The sequence below is a fragment of the Dipodomys ordii genome, unplaced genomic scaffold, assembly GCF_000151885.1.
Source record: "Dipodomys ordii isolate 6190 unplaced genomic scaffold, Dord_2.0 Scaffold21, whole genome shotgun sequence".
Classification (NCBI taxonomy): domain Eukaryota; kingdom Metazoa; phylum Chordata; class Mammalia; order Rodentia; family Heteromyidae; genus Dipodomys; species Dipodomys ordii.
Genome location: NW_012267237.1, coordinates 181,164 through 202,241, shown reverse-complemented (window position 1 = coordinate 202,241; position 21,078 = coordinate 181,164). Strand labels below are relative to the sequence as shown.

Here is a 21,078-nt window from a genome sequence, read left to right as displayed (position 1 = left end):
GAAACAAAGGAGGAGGCAACAATGCTTGATAAGAAATGTACTCATTATCTTGCCCATGTAATTGTAACCCCTCTGTACAGTATTTTCACAATAAAAAAAGAAAATTTACGACTTTTGATGTAACAAAATAATAACCACTATCTTTGATATTTCTTGTCAACAGATATGTTAAATATCAATCACTGCCGGATTTTAAATGGATTTAGAAATAAAAGAAAGGCTGCCTATTTATATTTTATTTTAAGAACTATGCTGTTTTTCACTTCTCAACAATGAAGAAGGGAAAACAGTGGGCAGAGTTGCCCTTTCATAGTGAGAACTGTTGCAGGACACTGGTCGTTGAGTAGACAACCTATGAAGTGAACTTCTGATTTACAAGATACAGAAGAGATCACCAAGCCTGGTATGATGGAACACAGCATGAGCTATGGTACTTGAATATAGATGCTTGTTCTTAACTTCACATCTAATTAGTATGAGCGAATAGCAGGGGGAACTGTAGCACAGTCTGCTTCATTCAAGGTCTTGTCAATGACGGGTCTGTACTCCAGAGTGACCTTGACAGGAAGAAAAAAAGACACTGTATTCATAAATTGCTTTAATCCCAATTCCTCTGTACAACTATTTGAAGATAGTACTTAAAAAAAAATAAGGGTAGAGTGGGTTAGAGCACAAGAATGTACAAACTGCCATCTCTGATGTGCTTCAGCAAAACTTAAATAATCAAAGTACATCTACAGACATGGTAGCTTAGTGAAATTATGGTAAATTCGTACATGGAACAAAGCAATTAAAACAACCCTGAGGGGGCTGGGAAGGTGGCTCAGTGGTAGAGTGTTTGCCTTGCATGTATGAGACCATGGGTTCAATTCCTCAGTACCACATAGGCAGAAAGAAAAGCCAGAAGTGGTGCTGTGGCTCAAGTGGTAGAGCACTAGCCTTGAGCTGAAGAGCTGAGGGACAGCGCTCAGGCCCAGAGTTCAGGCCCCAGGACTGGACCAAAAATAAAATTAAGACAACCCTGAGCCTGCAAGTCTCGCTTCCCCTGAGACTCTTATCTCTAATAAACTACTGAGAAAAAAGGCGAAGTGGCGCTGAAAAGTGGGTCTGTGGCTCAAGTACAGAGCCCAGGCCCAGAGTTCAAGTGCCAGGACCGGCCAAAAAATAAATAAATAAAACAAACCTGAACAAGGTTATTAATGCTTCACATACTGCTCAGATAATACAAAGTAGGGGAAACCTTATACATGCTGTTATACTTCATTTAAGCTATTTCTTACAGTTTTTCCTATTTGCAAGTATCAAATATATCAACAAGTACACATACACGTAAAATTTCGGAGGAAATACTTCAAAATGTAATGGGCTTCCTCTGACTGATGGGCCTATAAATATTCTATTCTTTTTACACATGCCACACGTATAAAATTATTTTTTAATCTTAAAAAACAGTAAACATGACTAAAAACAAGCTGCAATAAGAAGGGAATTTGATTTGCATACATATCAGAAAATGGCCTCATGGCTGTAATCCTAACTACTCAAGGGGCCTGAGATCTGAGAATCCAGGTTCAAAACCAGCCAAAGGAGAAAAATATGAAACATTTGTCTATAGTTAACCAACAAAAAGCCAGAAGTGGAGGTGTGGCCCAAGTGGTAAAGTGCCCACCTTGGGTGTCCAAACTCTGAGCTTCAGGCCTAGTACCAGCAAAAAAGAAAGAAAAAAAAGAAAAAGGCCTTCATAATCAATTCTAAAAACAACTTCCTGAGTTAAAGACAAACTAGTCATCTAATTAAAGTGTTGACAGAGCTGGCCTTAAGTTCAGTATTCAAAGATAAATTATTATTATTTTTTAATTTTATTTTCACAATTTGAATTATTTTCAATCTCTGAAATGGAACCACTGTACATTGTATAAGCCATATCTACTGATAGAATAAACATGTGAAAAATTATACTGCTGTACAATATACCAAAAAGGGGTGGGGGGGAAGATGTTAAGATGAAAGAGATAAATTAAGTAATGGTGAAAATAAGGTCTTTATATACCTTGACCCAGGTCCTGAGTGCTAATGAACATTTCAAACCATGACACTGATGACAGGAGGTCAAATGCTTTCCAAGCTATGGGTCTAAGTACCAGCACTTAGAATGTGTAGCTGTAGCGCCCCCACCCCCCCTTTTAAGTTTGCAGGGAGAAGTTTGCCCCAGGGGGCCACAGGGCCTCTCTAAGTTATTTCTAAATCTTAATTTCCAGAGAAAAGTCAAATGGGGTGACTATACATCAATGGAAGAAGACCACAGCTTGCTACAACCTCAGCTGGGTCTTTTCTAGCTGCTACCCTTCTATCTCTGTGCTGTAAGCCAGGGTACAGTGAGGCAAAAAATAACTAACAGGAAAATATAAATCATCTGGCTTGTGGGAGAAATTTGGAAGTTTGGAGAATCAAGCAAGAGAAGCCCTAGATTGCTGTAATGGGCTTCTGTACTAGGCAATTCTGGTAGGAGCTCAAAAGACTGGAATGCAAAATAATTCAAGACAGTAAAGACCAGGCTCATAAAGTTGCAGGAAGAAATGAGAACTCCACTACGGAGAACTGGACACATGTATGCAAAGAATTTGCATCATCTGTCCTGAGAATCTGAGTGAGGATTTAAAAAGGACTAGTTAGGCACCAATGCCTCACGCCTGTAATCCTACTCAGGAGGCTGAGATCTGAGTATTGCGGTTTGAAGCCAGCCAAGTGGGGAAAGTCATGAGATTCTTATCTCCAATTAATCAGCAAAAAGCCAGACGTGGAGCTGTGGCTCAAGTGGTAGAGTACTAGCTTTGAGAAAAGAAAAAAGATTGGGCTGTGAATGTGGCTTAGTAGGAGACAGTGCTTGCCTAGCATGTATGAAGCTCTGGGTTCAATTCATCAGTACCCCATACACAGTAAAAGCTAGAAGTGGCTCAAGTGGTAGAGTGTTAGCCTTGAGCCTAAAAGAAGTTCAGGGATAGTGCTCAAGCCCTGAGTTCAAGCCCCAGGACTGGCAAAAACCAAAAACTCCTGGACAGCACCCAGACCTGAGTTCAAGCCCCAGGACTGGCATCCCCTCCCCACCCCCACACCTCCCAAAAAAGTAATTGACTAATTTGATTAAATTGGCAGAGGAAATTTAAAGACAGAAAAGCACTGCAACTGTGTTGTATGTTTACTTTGGCTTTTTAGCCAGATTTATTGTTGAGAGAAAAAAAAGCCGGGTATGACTTTGTTAAATGAACAGTCTGGCCAGAAAAGAAATGCATTTAAAACTCTAGATAAGGAATGTGTGGTTGTAAGAGATCAGCACCATTAAAAAGAGACCTGGAGCCCCCACAGTGGCTCATGCCTGTAATCCCAGCTACTCAGAAGGATCAAATTTTGAGGCCAGTCCAAAGTTAAAAGTTAGGGAGATTCCATCTCAACAAAACAAGCCATCCAGAGGTATGTAGTACCATACCTCTCATCCCAGCTACACCAGAATCTATGGGAGGAGGAGAGAGGACTGAGATTCAGACCAGCCCCAAAGCAGAAAATGAGACCCAGCGAAAATGGCTAACGGCTCCAAGTTCAAATGAGGACAAGATAAAGGAGAGGAGAAGGAGAGGGTAAGAGAAAGAACCCCAGGAAGAGTAGGAGGAAGGAGGAAACCCATTATCATCCAGGACAACAGGAAAGACATTTCACTGAGAACAGAGAGTCACTTACGGCAGCCTGTTCTTACAGGGAAACCCAAGAAAGTGTTTCTAGGATTCAATTTCCCAGGCAATCAGAAGCTACTGGATGCTATAGTGTATTGGGAGTATGTAACTTTCTTTTTTATATGGACTCACAGCAAAGAGTTTGCCTTGAAAGTCAGAGGGACTGGATTTGGGCTTCTGAACAATGCTTACATTGTTAGGATTATGGAACTTCTTGGAGATGGATGAAGACCTTTTGCATTACGAGACAAAAGCCTTTGAAGTCAGGGTGGAACGTTATAACTCAATACAAAATGTCCTGTCCAAGATCACACGTTGAATGCTTGGTTCCCAGCTGATGATGTCATGTCTGAGTTGCTATTAATAAAGGGCAAAAACCTCTTGGTAAAGAAAAACCTCCATCCTTGCTAAAAAAGCAAAAGAACGTCTCTCCCTCAGTCAAGTTTACCAGGCTGGCAGCTTTGCAGAAAGGCCTACCATCAGTTGCCGCGAGCTGCTGTATTAGGAGCTTACAATAAAAAGAATTTCTGTAATAGTGTCAATAGCATTGATAGTATTGGTCATGCTGACCAAGTCAGGATTCTGTTTTGTCTGTGCTCCTGTGACTCAGGGCTGTTTTACTATGCTTTGCTTCGGTAACCTTGCCTGCTAGCCTCAGTGACAGAGCCCAGAAAAACAAAGGTGAGGGTCGGGTCAGGTGGAGGCGTCCAATCAGGAAAAAAAAAAACAGATGTAACCCTTCTGCTTTAACCAATAAGAGTAAAATTAGTTTGTCACCGCTACCTGTTTACAGTTAGTTTGTGGCTTGCGGTTTTGCCCTGTAAAAACTAGCCTGGGGGATTAGGCGGGGTCACTCTCTCCAAAGAGAGGCCCTGAGCAGTCAGGTCAGTTCTCCATGCTTGGCACGAAGTAAAGCTTCGCTTAACTTTCGCTTTGTATCAGCCTCGATCCTTTGATGACGAACCTTATCGATATCACTGTTTGTTGAGGCTGGAAAGCTTTGGGAAGTGAGGCAGGCCATACCGAATCCCCTCCCCTCTCCACTTCCTGTCTGTCACGAGATGAGCACCTGTCCTTTGCCACACATGCCACCACCATGTTCTGCCCAAGCACAAGACCAAGTGACTATGGACCAAACCCTCGGAAAATGTGTGAAAAGAATTTGAATGTGCGCGCGTGTGCACACACACACATGCACGGAGTAACGCTGAGGTTTGAACTCAAGGCCTCATACTTGATAGGCGAGGGTGAGCCAAGCTTTCAAGCCTTCATTCTTCGTTTTGCAAAAGGTCTTTTCTACCCAGACTGGTCTCAGTCCACGATTCTTCTGCTTCAGCTCTCAGCCTCCAAATAGGATTACAAGCAGGAGGTGCCAATATCTGGCCCAAAGCAAATCTTTCCTCCAGTATGTTTAGGCCAGGTACTTTATCACAGCAAAGCAAAAGCAACTAATAAGTCCCACCCCTTCCTCACCACAGGCAGGGGTCACGTGATCTTTACCCAGCGCCCTTTGCCTTGCCCACAGGACTGGAGCTGAACTAAGGCTACCCGAACCACCTCAGGTCTTGGACTCTTATCTTTAGTGAGAAATGTGACTCACAGTAGCTTATCAGTGGGGATTTAAGAGGTTCTTAAACTCCATTTTACTGAAAATTAATAACTCTACTTATGCCCCCATATCTGACTCCTATAATCTGGATCGTAGAGAGAGATTCTGCAGTCACCCTAGGTTTTAGAAAGAACAGATAAGCATCTTGTGAAAAAATGCAAATTGTTCCTCAGACAGGCAATGCCTATAATATTGTGACAAAAGGTAACACTACCCCAAAGGAACTGATAAAAACTCAGGACAGATAACCTACCAGGCAACAAAGACTTATACATCTCTCCTCAAGTTATGACAGTTGATAATAACTCCTTTAGAACCCTTCCCAAACCAAGACTACTTAATCACACATGCCTCTCTCTCCTGACCCGTTCTGTATTTAAACTCATAGCTTATTGTCTCTGCCACAAAGGCAGCTGCAGATGGGTTCAAGTGATGTCTTCCTGTGCCTTGCATGTCCCGTAATAAAATCTTTGTTTTCTTCCATTATCGTCTCCTTAATTGATGTATCAGGGTGAGTGGTTCAACTTGACATGTAGAACTCTTGGAGTCTGGGCCTGGGGTCTCTCAGCAGGTGGTTTAAGACAAGGTTGCTCCCCAACTGGCCACTACCGAAGACCAAACTATAGAGGCTCAGCCCATCCCTAAGCAGACCGTGTGCCCCACCTACCTTCCCAGTTTTGATGTCCACGTAAGAGAGGGTATGTTTCCTCCAGTGCTCCTCAAATGGCCTCATCTGCTGGTCCTGGATGGGCTTTGAGTAATCGTACTCATCAATCCGCACCTGTGGTCAAAAATGCATTCTCAGCTCTCACCAACAGCAGACATTAAAGACAGTTCCTGGAGGCGGCAATCACTCAGAGAGCCTCACTACGCCTCAGTGGGTTTTTGGGGCTAGCAAGCAGCAGTGGGAATCCAAAGGAGCCATTTCTGTTTGGTCCTTCTACATAGTGAACATTGTAATTATATATCACTTTTGCACCTGAAAAATCTATAGAGTAATTTCCTTATTTCTTTTTGCTCCATACTCTGGGAGATTTCCTCAAACTTTTTCTTTCAGCTGTCTTTAAAACCAATCACTATTATTAAATGTTTTAATTTTAGCAAGTATATTAACATTTTCAAACTCTCAAAGAGAATCTGAATACTAGTAAAGAAAGCCATACAGATGGTTATCTGGAAAGATGAGCAAAAGCTGATTCAAATAAAGAACAAATATCCAAATCTGTGGCTCTTTCTGCTGAAAACGAGTGGGAAATGGCAAAAGGTGACCCCTTATCTGGTCCATTCCAACTGCAGCAAACCACAAGCTCTACATATGTAACTATTGGATCAGAGCAAGGGCTACCTTGTATCTAAAGTTACATTCATCTCAGCCCTGGAGAAGTTCACAGTTCTAGGCCGATGCTGGGGACATACTCATGTGAGAATGCCCAATTAGCGCAAGATAAACCAATGCAACTTCACAGGGAAACTCCTCTTAGTGAACATTCTCATTCCCCCACCCATCATCATCACCCTCACACAGTCCTGAAATTGTGTCTGCCTCATGCAAAGTCCATACATACATATACATTTCTTTTCTCTTTTGGTGGTTGTGGGGCTTGAACTCTGGGCTTGGGCACCATCCCTGCGCTCTTTAGCTCAAGGCGAGCACTCTACCACTTGAGCCACAGCTCCACTTCCAGTTTTCTAGTGTTTTATTGGAGATAAGAGTCTCACGGACTTTTCTGCCCGGGCTGGCTTTGAACTGAGATCCTCAGATCTCAGCCTCCTGAGTAGCTAGGATTACAGGTGTGAGCCACTGGTGCCCAGCTGTATGCATATCTTTATCATTCAATATATCCATCTTTGAGCTTATAGCTGCACTTCTTGAGACACCAGTCTGCCTGAAAACACACGACTCAATCGTTAGCCACATTTTGTTCAGAGATGCTACCTGGGTGGTAGATGCTGACTCCAACCAGAGCAAAAGGTCACAGGGTCTAAGGGTGGTGGAACAGAGATGAAAGTTACTGGAGATGGCGCAAGGGGGAGAGCACTCGGTGTAGGACCCACCTTGTAATCCTCCCTGGCATGAGCGCCTCGAGACTCCTTCCGTGCCTCAGCGCCATGGATGGTCTGTAGGGCACACAGCATCAGGTTCTGCAGCTCCAAGGTCTCCACCAGGTCAGTGTTCCAGACCATTCCTGAGGACACACAAGGACACCGTGAGAGTCACAGTGTGACCTCTCGCAGATCTTAGACGGGCCAGTCTGGCCACGCAGCATGGGCACGGGCACTGGGACAGCAGGCAGAGGCAGGGACCCTAGGTAGAGAGGACAGACACTAGCTCGCCTTACAGAAGGAGGCAATCCCAGGGCGCGCTGCTCCGCTCACCCCTGTCAAATGTCTTCAGATGACTCAGGTCTCCGTAGAGCTGGCTGATTTTCTTACAACCTTCCTGTAGCACACTTCCCTCACGGAACACGGCAGCGTGGCTCTGCATTGACTGTAACAAGGAATTATGCATAAACTGTGCTGTGCCAGTACCAGGGCTCAGACTCAAGGCCTTCGGCTTCTTGCTCACTGGTGGTGCTCCATCATTTGAATTATGCCTCCAGCCCAGTATTTTGCTGATTACCTGGAGGGAAGTCTCACACTTTTCTGTCTGAGCAGGCTTTGATCTTCAGGTTCTGACTACTGAATAGCTAGTATTACTGGTGTGAACTACTGGTTCCTGGTTCATCTCTACACTTTTGAACTATAGAAGCCACACAGAAACTCCCAAATTAGTATTTAGGCTAGTTTTATCTCTGCATTTCACTTTATTGGAAAGTACTTAGGAAATTCAAATTGAGTTCACTCATTTTTTTTTTTTTTTGAGACAAGGTCTCACTGTAGCCCGGGCTGGCATAAACACAGGATCCTCTGCCTCTTTTGTTTTTGTTTTTTTTCGCCAGTCATGGGGCCTGAACTCTGGGCCTGGGCACTGTCCCTCAGCTCTTCAGCTCAAGGCTAGCGCTCTACCACTTGAGCCACAGCACTGTTTCCAGCTTTTTCTGCTTATGTGCTGAGGAATCGAACCCAGGGCCTCATGCGTGCAAGGTAAGCACTCTACCACTGAGCCACCTTCCCAGCCCCTGCCTTTTTTAGTGCTAGTGTTACAGGCCAATGTCTGTTGCCGCTCAAGTTTTTTTTATTTTTGTTTTGTTTAAGTGATACTGATGTTTAAAATCAAGTCCTAATGCTTGCTTGCTCAGCTAGCTCTCAACCACTTGAGCCATGCCTCCAGCCATGCTTTTTGGCTTATTTTAGAGACAGAATCCCAGACTTTCCTGCATGGACTGGCCTCTAACTGTGATCCTCCAAATCTCATATTTCTGAATAGCTAAGACTATGGGCATAAACCACCAGGGCCCAGCTTTAAAGCTTTAAAAAAAATTAGATATATTCACCCACATATTATCATTGTTATAAAAGTGATGAACAGAGGGGTTACACTTATATAACTCAGGTTGCTTCAAGTTTTTTTGTGTTCGTTTCTATTAAGTCTCATAACAAATCTGTGCTCTATTTAAAAAGGAAGATTTTAATTCTCCAGCATTATCTGGAGCATAGCTAGGATCACCCTAGTGAGTGTAGAGGGTACTGGTGAGTGTATAGGAGGAGGAAGGAGCAGAAGACTTGGAACTCTTGCTGATCAGTCTGCAAGGCAGCCTGACTGACCAAGGGGCTAGTGGTCCCAATTACTCTCTGAGGCAACTCACTTATCAAGTATCAAGTACCTTTTATAGCTTTTATTCACCAGAAATGTGCTACAAAACAAAACTGAAGCCAAGTGTCAGTGGCTCACACCTGTCATCCTAGGTACTCAGGCTGAGAGCTGAGGATCATGGTTCAAAGCCAGCCCAGGCAGGAAAGTCCCTGAGACTCTCATCTCCAATAAACCACCACAAAACCGGAAGTGGCTCTGTGGCTCAAGTGGCTTTGAAGAGCTGAGGAACAGCACCCAGGCCCAGACCGACAAAACACCAAAAACAAAAAAAACCCTGAAGCTCACTGGCTGAGTGCCTTTCCCAGCAGCTTCCAACCAAACATATCGGCACGTCACTCTTCACTCTCCTCCCCCTTGCTGTAGGATGCTAAGGACATAGGTCTATTTCTTGCTTCTAATTTGTTTCACTAACCTAAATGGCTCATCTACTATATGAGACCAATTTAACTAATTTGGAGGCATTTCATCTGATACATAATTGTAATGGAAACCATCACTTAATGGTTTCTTGGAACAACTAACAAACAAATAAATTCAGTAAACATTTGTTAAACTTCTTTCATACCCTTCAGCAGTCTTCTGTCCTTTGTGTATCTATCTGTTTAGGTTCTTCACATGTAAATCTTTTTCTTTGGGTAGTACTGGGATTTGAACTCAGTCTTATGCTTGAAGGGAGGTACTTTAACACCTCTTTTTTCAAACAGGGTATTACATTTATATACCTAAGCGGGCCTTGGTCATGCAGCAGGGACAACAGGCATATACCATCACACCTAGCTTTTTATTGACATAGTGTTTTGTGAACTTCTTTACGGATCAACATCTATGTAGACATTTATATAAAAACTGAAATAAAATGTGAACATTTGAGGTTCACAAGCTGACCGCATCTCAAGTACTCCTTACCCCAGTATAGCCTGTTACCATCCTGGACAGTGGAGGAAAGGTCACAGTGCTGACTAGAAGGTGCATCTGCAGAGGTTGGATCAATCACCTACTGACTACCAACCTTCCTTCTTCCCAACTTGTTTAGGCATAGCAATGGGTCCAGTGTTAAAACACCTCCTGAATGTTGAAAGCTAGTATGTGAACAGTTTCTGGATGATGGAATGTAGGCATGGGTGTGAGCTGTCTACCAGAACACTGAGACTCGGCTTTTCCTGTTCTGGCTATGATACACACAACAGCCAGAGTTGGTCTGAGAATGTTTACTGTGCGCAAACACAGAGTGCTAATGATACTATGCAGCCATGCTTTGTGCTCTGGATGGAACTACTCCAGCATTCTATGTGGAAAGAAATGCACTTTTCTCTAAGTGAGGCTTCCTAATCACTTGTGTTTGACATAAGACAGCAAAGAACTGCTTCTTCTGCTGTTGGTCACCAAATTTCCATGCAGACAGTTGTATCTGCAGCCTGCTCCTACCTTCTGCATGCTGAGACGCAGCTCTGATGTTCTTATGCTTCCATCAGCAAACCTCAATTTGTCAAGGTTCATGACAGATTCTTCCCCAGCATTTGCCTTTATTGGAGGAACTTTGTCTCCTTGAAGATAAAGAGAGGAGAAGAGAAGGGAAGGGAGGGAAAGAAGCTAGGATTTAACTTTTTAAAAGCATGTAGAAAAAAAACCATTCTGAACAATAAAATTTTACCATAGCTTTCCAGGAATGTACAAAATGCAGACGTGACCTTAGCTAATACTTTCCTGGCCTCCAACCTGAGGAAACAGCTATTGACTGGGCCAATTCTGTCTCTGTCTCTCTGTCTCTGTCTCTCTCTCACTCCCTCTCTCCTTCTCTATATCTGAATTCAGGACCTCACATCAGCTACTGTAATACATTTGAGGCTCCAACCTGGAACAAATTTTAAAGAATACAGAGTTGAAATATTTAGGCATCTTTTAAATAACCTTTGAATAAACAAAATAAAACCACATTTGAAATTAAAGATATATGCTATTAATAGTAAGGTATGGGATTGACTTCTGCTAGCAGTTCTTACCTGAAGGGTCAACAGAACCACCAGGATGGTAGTTGTTGTACAAACCTTCAAAGACCTACCTGCTGATCCTGACGCTTATGTCCTCTAACCAAAATGATGTGATCTCAAGGTTCAAGCTGGGAGCCAGCTCAGTAGTAGAGCGCTTGCCTGCCATGCACAGGCTCTGTGTCTGATCCCCAGCATTTCCCCTTCCCACCCAAAACAGGAAGAACTTCAAATGTTATAAGCAATTTTTTTTGGGGGGTGGGGGGTCTGTCCTGGGGCTTGAACTCAGGGCCTGGTTGCTGTCTCTGAGCTCTTTTGCTCAAGGTTTGTGCTCTACCACTTCAAGTCACAGCTCCACTTCTGGTTTTCTGGTGATTAATTGAACATAAATAGTCTCCTGGACTTTCCTGCCTGGGATGGCTTTAAATCATGATCCTTAGATCTCACCCAGGATTCTGAGTAGGTAGGATTCCAGGTGTGAGCCACTGGCACCCAACTTAAGCAATTTTTAATGTTGTTTTAACAGACACATTTTAGAAAATCATTTTGTTGTACGAAGTGTAAGACAAATAGCTACGTTAGCCACTTTTCTCTTCAAGGCGGTCTGTCTGCTAGGGTTTTTGTTTTGTTTCTAATACTGGGGCTTGAGAACTCAGGGTTTCGGGGCAATCCCTGAGAGTGTTTGTGCTTGAGACTAGCATTCTACCACTTGAGCTACAGGTCCACTTCCAGCTTTTTTGGTAGTTAATTGGAGATATGGTTTCACAAGCTTTCCTGCCTGGGCTAGCTTTGAACCGTGACCCTTAGATCTCTGCCTCTTCTTGAGTAGCTAGAATTACATCTTTTTTTTTCTTCCCTTTTTTGTTTTTGGCCAGCCCTGGGACTTGAACTCAGGGCCAGGGCACTGTCCTGAGCTTCTTTTGCTCAAGGCTAGTGCTCTACCACTTGAGCCACAGTGCCACTTCTGGCTTTTTTTCCTGTGTATGTGGTACTGAGGAATTGAACCCAGGGTCTCAGGCATGCTAGGCAAGCGCTCTACCACTAAGCCACATCCCCAGCCCCATCTTTTTATTTTCTTACAGATAGCATTTAGTTATATATTGTATTTCAGGCTGCCCTTGACTCATGAGTCTCCTGATTTAGCTTCCTGAGTCCTGGGGTTCTAAGTGTGTAACATCAAATCCAGCAACTTTTGTTTTTATTGTTTTAAACAAATGATCAATCACAGGATACACTGTAGATAAGTGTGCAAATGTCACAATAACTCCCCACCCCCTTTGAACAATCAATGTATGCTAATAAAAAGTTTTAAATGGGGGGCTGGGAAGGTGGCTCAGTGGTTGAGCACTTGCCTTGCATGCATGAGGCCCTGGGTTCAATTCCTCAACAACACATAAGCAAAAAGAAAAAAGCCAGAAGTGGCACTGTGGCTCAGCCTTGAGCTGAAGAGCTGAGGGACAGTGCCCAGGCCCAGAGTTCAGGCCCCACAACCGGACCCCCCCAAAAAAAGTTTTAATTGGGGGTGCTGGGGGGGGAGGATGGGAAGGGATGGGAAGGGGAAACAAAGGAGGAGGCTACAATGCTTGATAAGAAATGTACTCATTATCTTGCCCATGTAATTGTAACCCCCCTGTACAGTATTTTCACAATAAATTTTAAAAAAAGATACACTAAGAAACCTGCCACTTACGCCAAATAGAAATATGGTGAAAAAAAAAGTTTTAAATGGCAGGCACCGGTGGCTCATGCCTATAATCCTAGCTACTCAGGAGGCTGAGATCTAAGGATCTCAGTTCAAAGCCAGCCCAGGCAGAAAAGTCTGTGAGACTCTTATCTCCAATTAACCACTAGAAGACTGGAAGTGGAGCTGTGGCTCAAGCGGTAGAGTGCTCGCCTTGAGCTGAAGAGTGCAGATAGTGCCCAAGCCCAGAGTTCAAGCCCCACAACCGACATAAAAAAAAAAGTTTTAAATGACCATTCCACCATTATGCATACTGTTAACAACACCCCTAAATATTCCTTTTCTACTGCATTTGATGTAATCCAACAGACCTTTTGTTTTGATATAAACTTTGACTATCTTGTCCAAAAAAGAGATGACTCAGCAAAATTGACTTTTGGGGCACAATTCTATTTATTTCAATACTCATGTGCACTTGTGTAACCACTACCATAAGCAAGATGCACAACAGGATGTAAAACTGTAAAATATCAGAAGAAGAAAAGGTATAGTTTAAGGACTGAATGCCAGCCTGGGGCGGAAGAAGTGAATATGAGGCCAAGTTCCAACCCTACTACTGGCATAAACTACCAGGAAATTAGCACTGTTACTAATGCTTTTTCTTTTCTTTCCACTTAGAAAATCAGCTTACATATCAGATAGGTATACATTTCCACACCTTCTATTTTTAAAATTAAAGCATTAAGACACAATGAACTTTGCTGTGTTTATGGAAGGGCTTTTCACATGTTGGCAAGTGGAGTTGTGTTTAGGTACCCCAAGTACAAGGACACAGCGTGACCAGAGTGGTCTACTGTCTTTCCCACCATCTGCCTTTTCCAGAATCACACATGTGCTACCTTTTGAGTCAATTTGTTCCTTTTTGTTAAGTTCAAGAAGTCTTCAAATGTGTTTATAGGTCCCTTAAAAGTATTCTTTTAAAACTTTTTTAACTTTCAAAGAAGGGGAATCTTTAACTGTCTACTCTGCTGAGAGAAGTGGTAATAGTATGAACTGTTAAAAAGTACAGAGCTACTAACTGACGCAAGTATCACCTTCAGGGTCAAAGAAAGACACTATAGATCAGGTGCTGTCTACACATAAAGACCTGCCCTGGCTCAGTCCAGGGAAATGTGAATATATACCCACCTCCTACCTACCTGACTCTTTCTAGGTACTTAACCAGTTGGTTAAGACTATCATGATTTCCATAGCCTAACAATACCGCCTCCAGACAGGAGCTAGTCTGTGAAAACTACAAAACTAAAGCTCCACAGTCAACAGCAAAGAATAATGAGTGGAAGAGCTGACATCACCTTTGCCTAAGGACACCTTCACACTACTATTCTAAGCAACTATGCTAAGGGTACCTTAAAGGCTCTTGGATGAGCCAGGCGCCAGTGGCTCACCCTATAATCCTAGCTACTCAGGAGGCTGAGATCTGAGGATCTCAGTTCAAAGCCAGCCCGGGCAGAAAAGTCCGTGAGACTCTTATCTCCAATAAAACACTAGAAAACTGCAAGTGGAGCTGTGGCTCAAGTGGTAGAGTGCTCGCCTTGAGCTAAAGAGCGCAGGGATGGTGCCCAAGCCCAGAGTTCAAGCCCCACGACCGACCAAAAAAATAAAAAAATAAAATAAAAAAGGCTCTAGGATGATCAGCCCTCGGTAATGTGTTATCTATGTATATAAGCAGACCCACACTCTAGCATGTGGAATGCTTACGTGGTATGCATTATGTTAAGCTGTCATAAACTGTATCACTGAGAGGTGGAGGAGTATGATTCGGGCTTACAGCCTCTCTTCCCTGATAAACGTTAGTACTATGCCCACCTTTGGTCCTCAGGCCCACCAGACCTGAGCTCCTGCCAGCCTTAGAGTTCCCACCATAGAGCCGGCCCCTCCCCCTCTCCACCTGACCCACCTGAGCTCCCACCTACCTCACTTCCTACCCCCAGACTCTCCTGCTACCTGGATAGGGTCGGGTGCCATTTGCTCCCTCTTGGGGGAGATGTGGCTCCTCTAATAAACCTTATAACAATCGTTCTCCTGTGCCTGCCTGCCTCTGTGTGGTCCCCTGGGATGGATGTGAAGGGTCCCTTCATTCTGGTGGCCCGTATGGGGGAACCTAGGCCGGGGTTTTGTGCACCCAAATCAAAGGATCCTCCTGCCTCATCCACACCATTGATTACTGGCATGCGCCACTGAAGGAGCCTTCAATAAGCAAGGGATGCAGCTCAGTGGGACAGCACTTGCTCAGCATGCACAAACCTTGGTTCTGATCTCCAATACCATCAGAAAACAAAATAAAATTAGCTATGTTCTGTTTTCAAAACAGGTTCATACTTACCTGTAAGAACCAAGAAACTATATTCTTTTGTACCTAAGATTGTTATTATATGGTTGGGAAGGTGGCATAGTGGTAGAGTGCTTGCCAAACATGCATGAAGCTCTGGGCTGAAGTGATAGAGAGCTAGCCTTGAGGAAAAGAAGCTCAGGGACAGTGCCCAGACCCTGAGTTCAAGCCATAGGACTGGCAAAAAAAAAAAAAAAAAAAAAAGTTATTATAAGGTGATAAACAGATAAACAAATCAGGTGTTGAGTACATTTCTTTTTATGTTTTTTGGTTTTTTTTGTTGGTCACAGGGCCTGAACTCAGGGCCTGGGTGCTGTCCCTCAGCTCTTCAGCTCAAGGCTAGCACTCTACCATTTGAGCCACAGCACCACTTCCGGCTTTTTCTGCTTATGTGGTGCTGAGGAATCAAACCCAGGGCCTCATGCATACGAGACAAGCCCTCCTATCACGAAGCCACCTTCCTAGCCCACTAGTGATTTTTTAAAAGCAGAACAAAATGACTGTAAATAATAAACAAGCTGGGCATTGGTGGCTCACGCCTATAATCCTAGCTACTCGCAAAGCTGAGATCTGAGGATTGTGATTAGAAGCCAGTTTGGGCAGGAAAAGTCTATAAGACTCTTACCTCCAATTAACCACAAAGGAGCCAGAAGTGGAGCTGTGGCTCAAGGGAAAGCATCAGCCTTGAGCAAAAAAGCTCAGAGACAGTGCCTAGGCCTATAGTTCAAACCCCAGTTCTGGCACAAAAATAAATTAACTAAACAAATTTTGGCCCCCAAACGCTTAACTTCTGAATTGCTAAGACCCAGCCCAACTTGACCTGACATCGCCATCATCTAAGCTCTGGATTTGTGCCCTCTCTTCTAGAGGAAAAAACCAGACTTTCTTTATGACCACTACTTAAATTCTGCACAACAAATTTAGATTCTGAAGCTTTCCATCTCCTGAAAGAGCCAAGGGTCTTGGAGTGAACACATACCAGGCCTGCAGGATTCTGCAATGCTCAGGGCACACGCCCGGCCAAACACAACGAGGTCCAAGAGGGAGTTTGCCCCGAGCCGGTTGGCGCCGTGCACTGAGGCACAGGCAGCTTCTCCACAGGCATACAGACCAGGCACGATCTGGTCCTGGCCGTTCACATGCTTCAGCACCTGCAGGAAGATTTCAAGCAAAATGTTAAGTTGTGGCCCATACTGCCACAACTGTCTGTGCTTCAAAGGGAGGAAGACTGTTCCCTCTGTCTCAGAAGAAACCCTTGCTCTGGAACACTTTCTGGTGAGAGGAGGTCAAAAGATCCACTTGACATCCCTCAACTTCAGGATGCCAGGTCCAAGGCTCTCTGGAGCTTCACCCCACCTTCACCGTTGTGGGGCCATGGGTTAAGGAGTATGGTAGGGAAAGGAATATCACAGGGGAGAGGAAGGACTTCTACTCACTGTTCCTCTATGAAAAGAGAAGAACAATCCCTATGCCCAGCCCGGATCAGGAAACCAGAGCAGAACAAGCTGACATACAAACTGCATTCCAGCCCAGGCACCAACTGTCAAGGCCCCTGGTTCATCAAGTCATTATGAAATTAACAAGAGACCATACAGAAAAGGTAGAAAGGCTGCACAATATTCTATCTCTGATAGAGCCAGAATGTAACCAAGTTTCCTTCTGTCCTCCAGAAACAACAATTTACAGTACGTGCAAACTACCAAACAACTGTCTTTTCCAAAACACCTCTACTATCTAGAGATGGCTGGAGGGCGGGCCCAGTCCCATCACCTGTCCCTTGTAGTTGGTGGGAATGCCGCCCATGTTGTAATGCACAGTGGGAAGGACAGGGATGGGCTCCTTGGTGACATCCACACCAGCAAAGATCATGGCTGTTTCTGAAATGCCAGGGAGGCGTGTGGCCAGCTGTTCGGGAGGCAAATGATGCAACTGCAGGTAGACGTGATCTTTCTCAGGGCCACAGCCTCTGCAAACAGAGCATTATAACATGAAGCAAAGAACAGTGGTGCATAAACTCAAACCATTAGAATCGTATGAACATCAACCTTTTATACTGAGGAAAGTATTTCCTTCCTTTATGGGCTGCTCTTTCATTGAGTACAGTTTACTAACTGCCCAAACGATCTGACAGGGCCACGTTCAAGAACAAAACTTTACTTGGGAACCGTTATTTGTTGTCTTCCTTTTTTTGTGTGTCAGACATGTGGCTTGAACTCATGGCCTGGGCACTGTCCCTCAGCTCTTCAGCTCAAGGTTAGTGCTCTACCACTTGGACCACAGCGCCACTTCTGGTTTTCTGGTGGTTAATTGGAAATAAAGGATTTCACAGACTTTCCTGCCCAGGCTGACTTTGAAGCGTGATCCTCAGATCTCAGTCGCCTGAGTAGCTAGGATTGTAGTTGTGAGCCACCAGCACCCATCTTGTTGTCTTCCTTTGTAAATGCATTACAAACCTCTGATATACCAAGTACCTCCACAAAACCACTGGTACTGGAGTTAGACCCCAGGCCTTGTACTCTCCCATGGGAGCTGCAGCCCGAGGGCTGTCATGCCCCAGTTGCTATTATTTTTTTTTTTGGGGGGGGGGAGAGATGGAGGAGGCATTTTGTTGTTTTTGAGATAAGTCTCCTTGAGGTTGGCCTTGAACTCATGATTTTCCTGCCTTCATCTCCTGAACACTATGATTAGGAACTAATGTTACCACACCCAGCTTCCTCTTTTTTTTTCTTTTTGCCAGTTCTGGGGCTGGAACTCAGAGCCTGGGTACTGTCCCTGAGCTTCTCTTGCTCAAGGCTAGAGCACTCTATCCCTTGAGCCACTTCTGGCTTTTTCCTTTCTTTTTAATTTTAATCTTTTATTGTGAAAATACTGTACAGAGGGGTTACAATTACATGGGCAAGATAATGAGTACATTTCTTATCAAACATTGTAGCCTCCTCCTTTGTTTCCCCTTCCCATCCTCCCCCCGCACTCCCCCTCCCACCAAAGTTGTAAAGTTCGTTTTTCCACATAACGACTTGTACATCTCATTGTTGCAGTCGGTCCACCTGTATCCCTATTTAAAGGATGTTTTTTCCCTTCCCCTCCACAAATTATACCAACCTCAAATACAGTGAAAGCAGGAATACCATTGGAGAGAGACATTCAAAGCAACAAAGAAATAATCTTTGAATACTTATCTTAGGGTTCATTTCCCTAACATCAAATTATTTGACCTTTTCTGCTTGACTCAGACATATACTAGTTATTGCAAGTAAGGGAAACCATGGGACCTAAGTTTCTTTGGGCCTGGCTTCACGTAATCTAATTTTTTCCAAGTCTTTCCATTTCCTAACAAATGGGGCAATGTCACTCTTTCTGACAGAGGCATAGAATTCCATTGTGTATATATACCACATTTTCTTGATCCATTCATCTACTGAGAGGCATCTGGGTTGGTTCCATATCTTAGCTATGGTAAATAATGCTGCAATAAACATAGTCGTGCTGATAGCTTTAGTGTGGCCTTGTTTGGGATCATTTGGGTAAATGCCCAAAAGTGGGATTGCTGGGTCATAGAGGAGCTCTATGTGGAGTCTTTTGAGGAACCTCCATACAGCTTTCCAAAGTGGTTGAACAAGTTTACACTCCCACCAACAATGCAGTAAGGTTCCCTTCTGTCCACATCCCCTCCAGCATCTGTTGTTATTAGAGTTCTTGATAATAGCCATTCTAACTGGGGTGAGGTGGTATCTCAATGTTGTTTTGATTTGCATTTCTTTTATGGCTAGGGAGGTTGAGCATTTCTTCATATGTCTATTGGCCATCCACTAAGCAATATCCCTCTCATTTTTTCTATATGACAGCTTCAACCCTACAAAGGGCATACCAGCAAAGTTTTAAATGTACATGCCTTGGGGGCTGGAAATGTGGCTTAGTGGTAGAGTGCTTGCCTAGCATGCATGAAGCCCTGGGTTTGACTCCTCAGCATCACATACACAGAAAAAGCCAGAAGTGGCACTGTGACTCAAGTGGTAGAGCGCTAGCCTTGAGCAAAAAGAAGTTTGAGGACAGTGCCCAGGCCCAGAGTTCAAGCCCCATGACTGTAAAAATAAAAAGTGTACATGCTCTGAAGGTTGCCAAGACATCAGTAGGTATTAAATGATATAACACAGCTTCTAAGACTCATGTGAAAACATCAGGCTGGGTGTGTGTATTTCTCTCTCCATACTGAATGCCTATCACACTGAACTCTTATACCAACACTGACACAAAAGAATGTGACATTCTTAAAATGTTGGTCTTTAGGAACAACCAGGGGATATCAGGTAGCTGTAACTTTATCCTTAAGTGCCTTCCTGCAAGGGCAGAGAAAGGAGAGTACACTACAACTCAGAAACAACAAGAGCCCCAATATTAAAAGGTAGGCTTGACCGACAGCCACTAGAGAATTTGAAGGTGCCTGTCTGCACATCATCACACAGCTCTGGAGGCGGGTAACACAAACCTTCCCTCACGGATCTCCACGGTCATGGACCGAGATACCACATCTCTGGATGCAAGGTCCTTTGCAACAGGGGCGTATCTCTCCATGAATCTTTCGCCCTGACTGTTAATGAGGATTCCTCCTTCTCCACGGCATCCTTCTGTGATAAGACAGCCAGCACCATATATGCCTGCAAAAAACCTGCGTCATTAAACACCTCTATGCAAGGAATCACTAAGTACAGCTCTATTTCTGGCTTTCTGGTGGATCAGTGGGGGTAAGAGTCTCACAGTTTCCAACCCAGGCTAGCTTCAAACTGTGATCCTCAGATCTCAGTCTTCTGAGTAACTAGAATTGCAGGGGTGAGCCATCAGCACCCAACTTTAATCCTTTTTAAAGACTATTCTGGAGGAAAGAAAAGGGTACACAAAAGGTATTATACTCAACAGAAAAGTCAATGGTAAGAAGTGTGGAAATCAAGCAGCATTGACACACATAAAGTGCAAAACAGGTTTAGAAAGAATAGCATCACCCAGTGAGAAGGCTCCTCCCTCATGTATGCTCAAGGTCTCTATTTTCAATTTGTTTTTTGTTTTTTTTTTTGGGGGGGGGGGTCTGGTCGTGGGTCCCGAACTCTGGGCCTGGGTGCTGTCCCTCAGCTCTTCAGCTCAAGGCTAGTGCTCTACCACTTGAGCCACAGTGCCACTTCCGGCTTTTTTCTTTTTGCTTATGTGGTGCTGAGGAATCGAACCCAGGGCCTCAGGCATGCAAGGCAAGCACTCTACCACTGAGCCACCTTCCCAGCCCATCTATTTTCAATTTCTGAACATAGGTTTATACCATGAAACTGTGTCAAATGCTTCAGGCAAGAATGAACTTGGGATGTCTAAGTAAAGTGCCCCAGTACTAAAAAGGAGAGTAATTACTATGGTTATAGTTAATACTATATTCAAGTAAGTTCCCTACAATGGCTCTAGATAATACCATCCCACCCTTACAGACAAGCAAATTAAAGCTTAGACACCTGTCAAGTTCATATAGCTGGCAAAATATCCAGGCAGTATGGTTAAGTCTGCACTCTTAACCAGGATTTTGTGTCCCTCAATGCCAACTACTGAATTTTAACAGAAGAGGCAAATAATAAACGGATGTGAAATCTACAATTTTCTGCAGTATGCTATAACGTTACACGCTTTAAAATGGAAAGAAAGAAGGAAAGAAAGGAAGAAGTAAAAAAGGAAGAAGGAAAGAAAGGAAGAAAGAAAGGCAAATTCTTGCATTGCATCAGCTTTTTTTCTTTCCTAGTTTCAGTTACATTCTTCAGGGTAGTTTATTTCTCAAACACTGTGAAAGAACTTATGAAATGCAGCTCCAAACACAGCATACAATAGAAAGGATCTGGAGGCTTAGTGACATTTAAATGGGATTTTTTTTAAAAAGCCAACAAAGCCGCTTCTCAGTTTTCTT

General features: G+C 43.8%; 1 protein-coding gene across 1 annotated transcript in view; it reads right to left on the bottom strand.

The window, feature by feature from the left end:
• Window positions 1-214: 214 nt before the first annotated feature.
• The window catches only part of Sdha (succinate dehydrogenase complex, subunit A, flavoprotein (Fp)), a 35,927-nt gene continuing 15,063 nt past the window's right edge, over window positions 215-21,078 (bottom strand). Inside the window, exons 8-15 of the mRNA XM_013013867.1 lie at window positions 19,633-19,801; window positions 16,917-17,112; window positions 16,126-16,297; window positions 10,514-10,632; window positions 7,711-7,822; window positions 7,390-7,520; window positions 6,002-6,115; window positions 215-557 (exon numbers count right to left, since the gene is read on the bottom strand). Coding sequence (XP_012869321.1) covers window positions 471-557; window positions 6,002-6,115; window positions 7,390-7,520; window positions 7,711-7,822; window positions 10,514-10,632; window positions 16,126-16,297; window positions 16,917-17,112; window positions 19,633-19,801 — 1,100 coding nt within the window. The 3' untranslated portion in view covers window positions 215-470. The remainder of the gene's footprint in view (window positions 558-6,001; window positions 6,116-7,389; window positions 7,521-7,710; window positions 7,823-10,513; window positions 10,633-16,125; window positions 16,298-16,916; window positions 17,113-19,632; window positions 19,802-21,078) is intronic.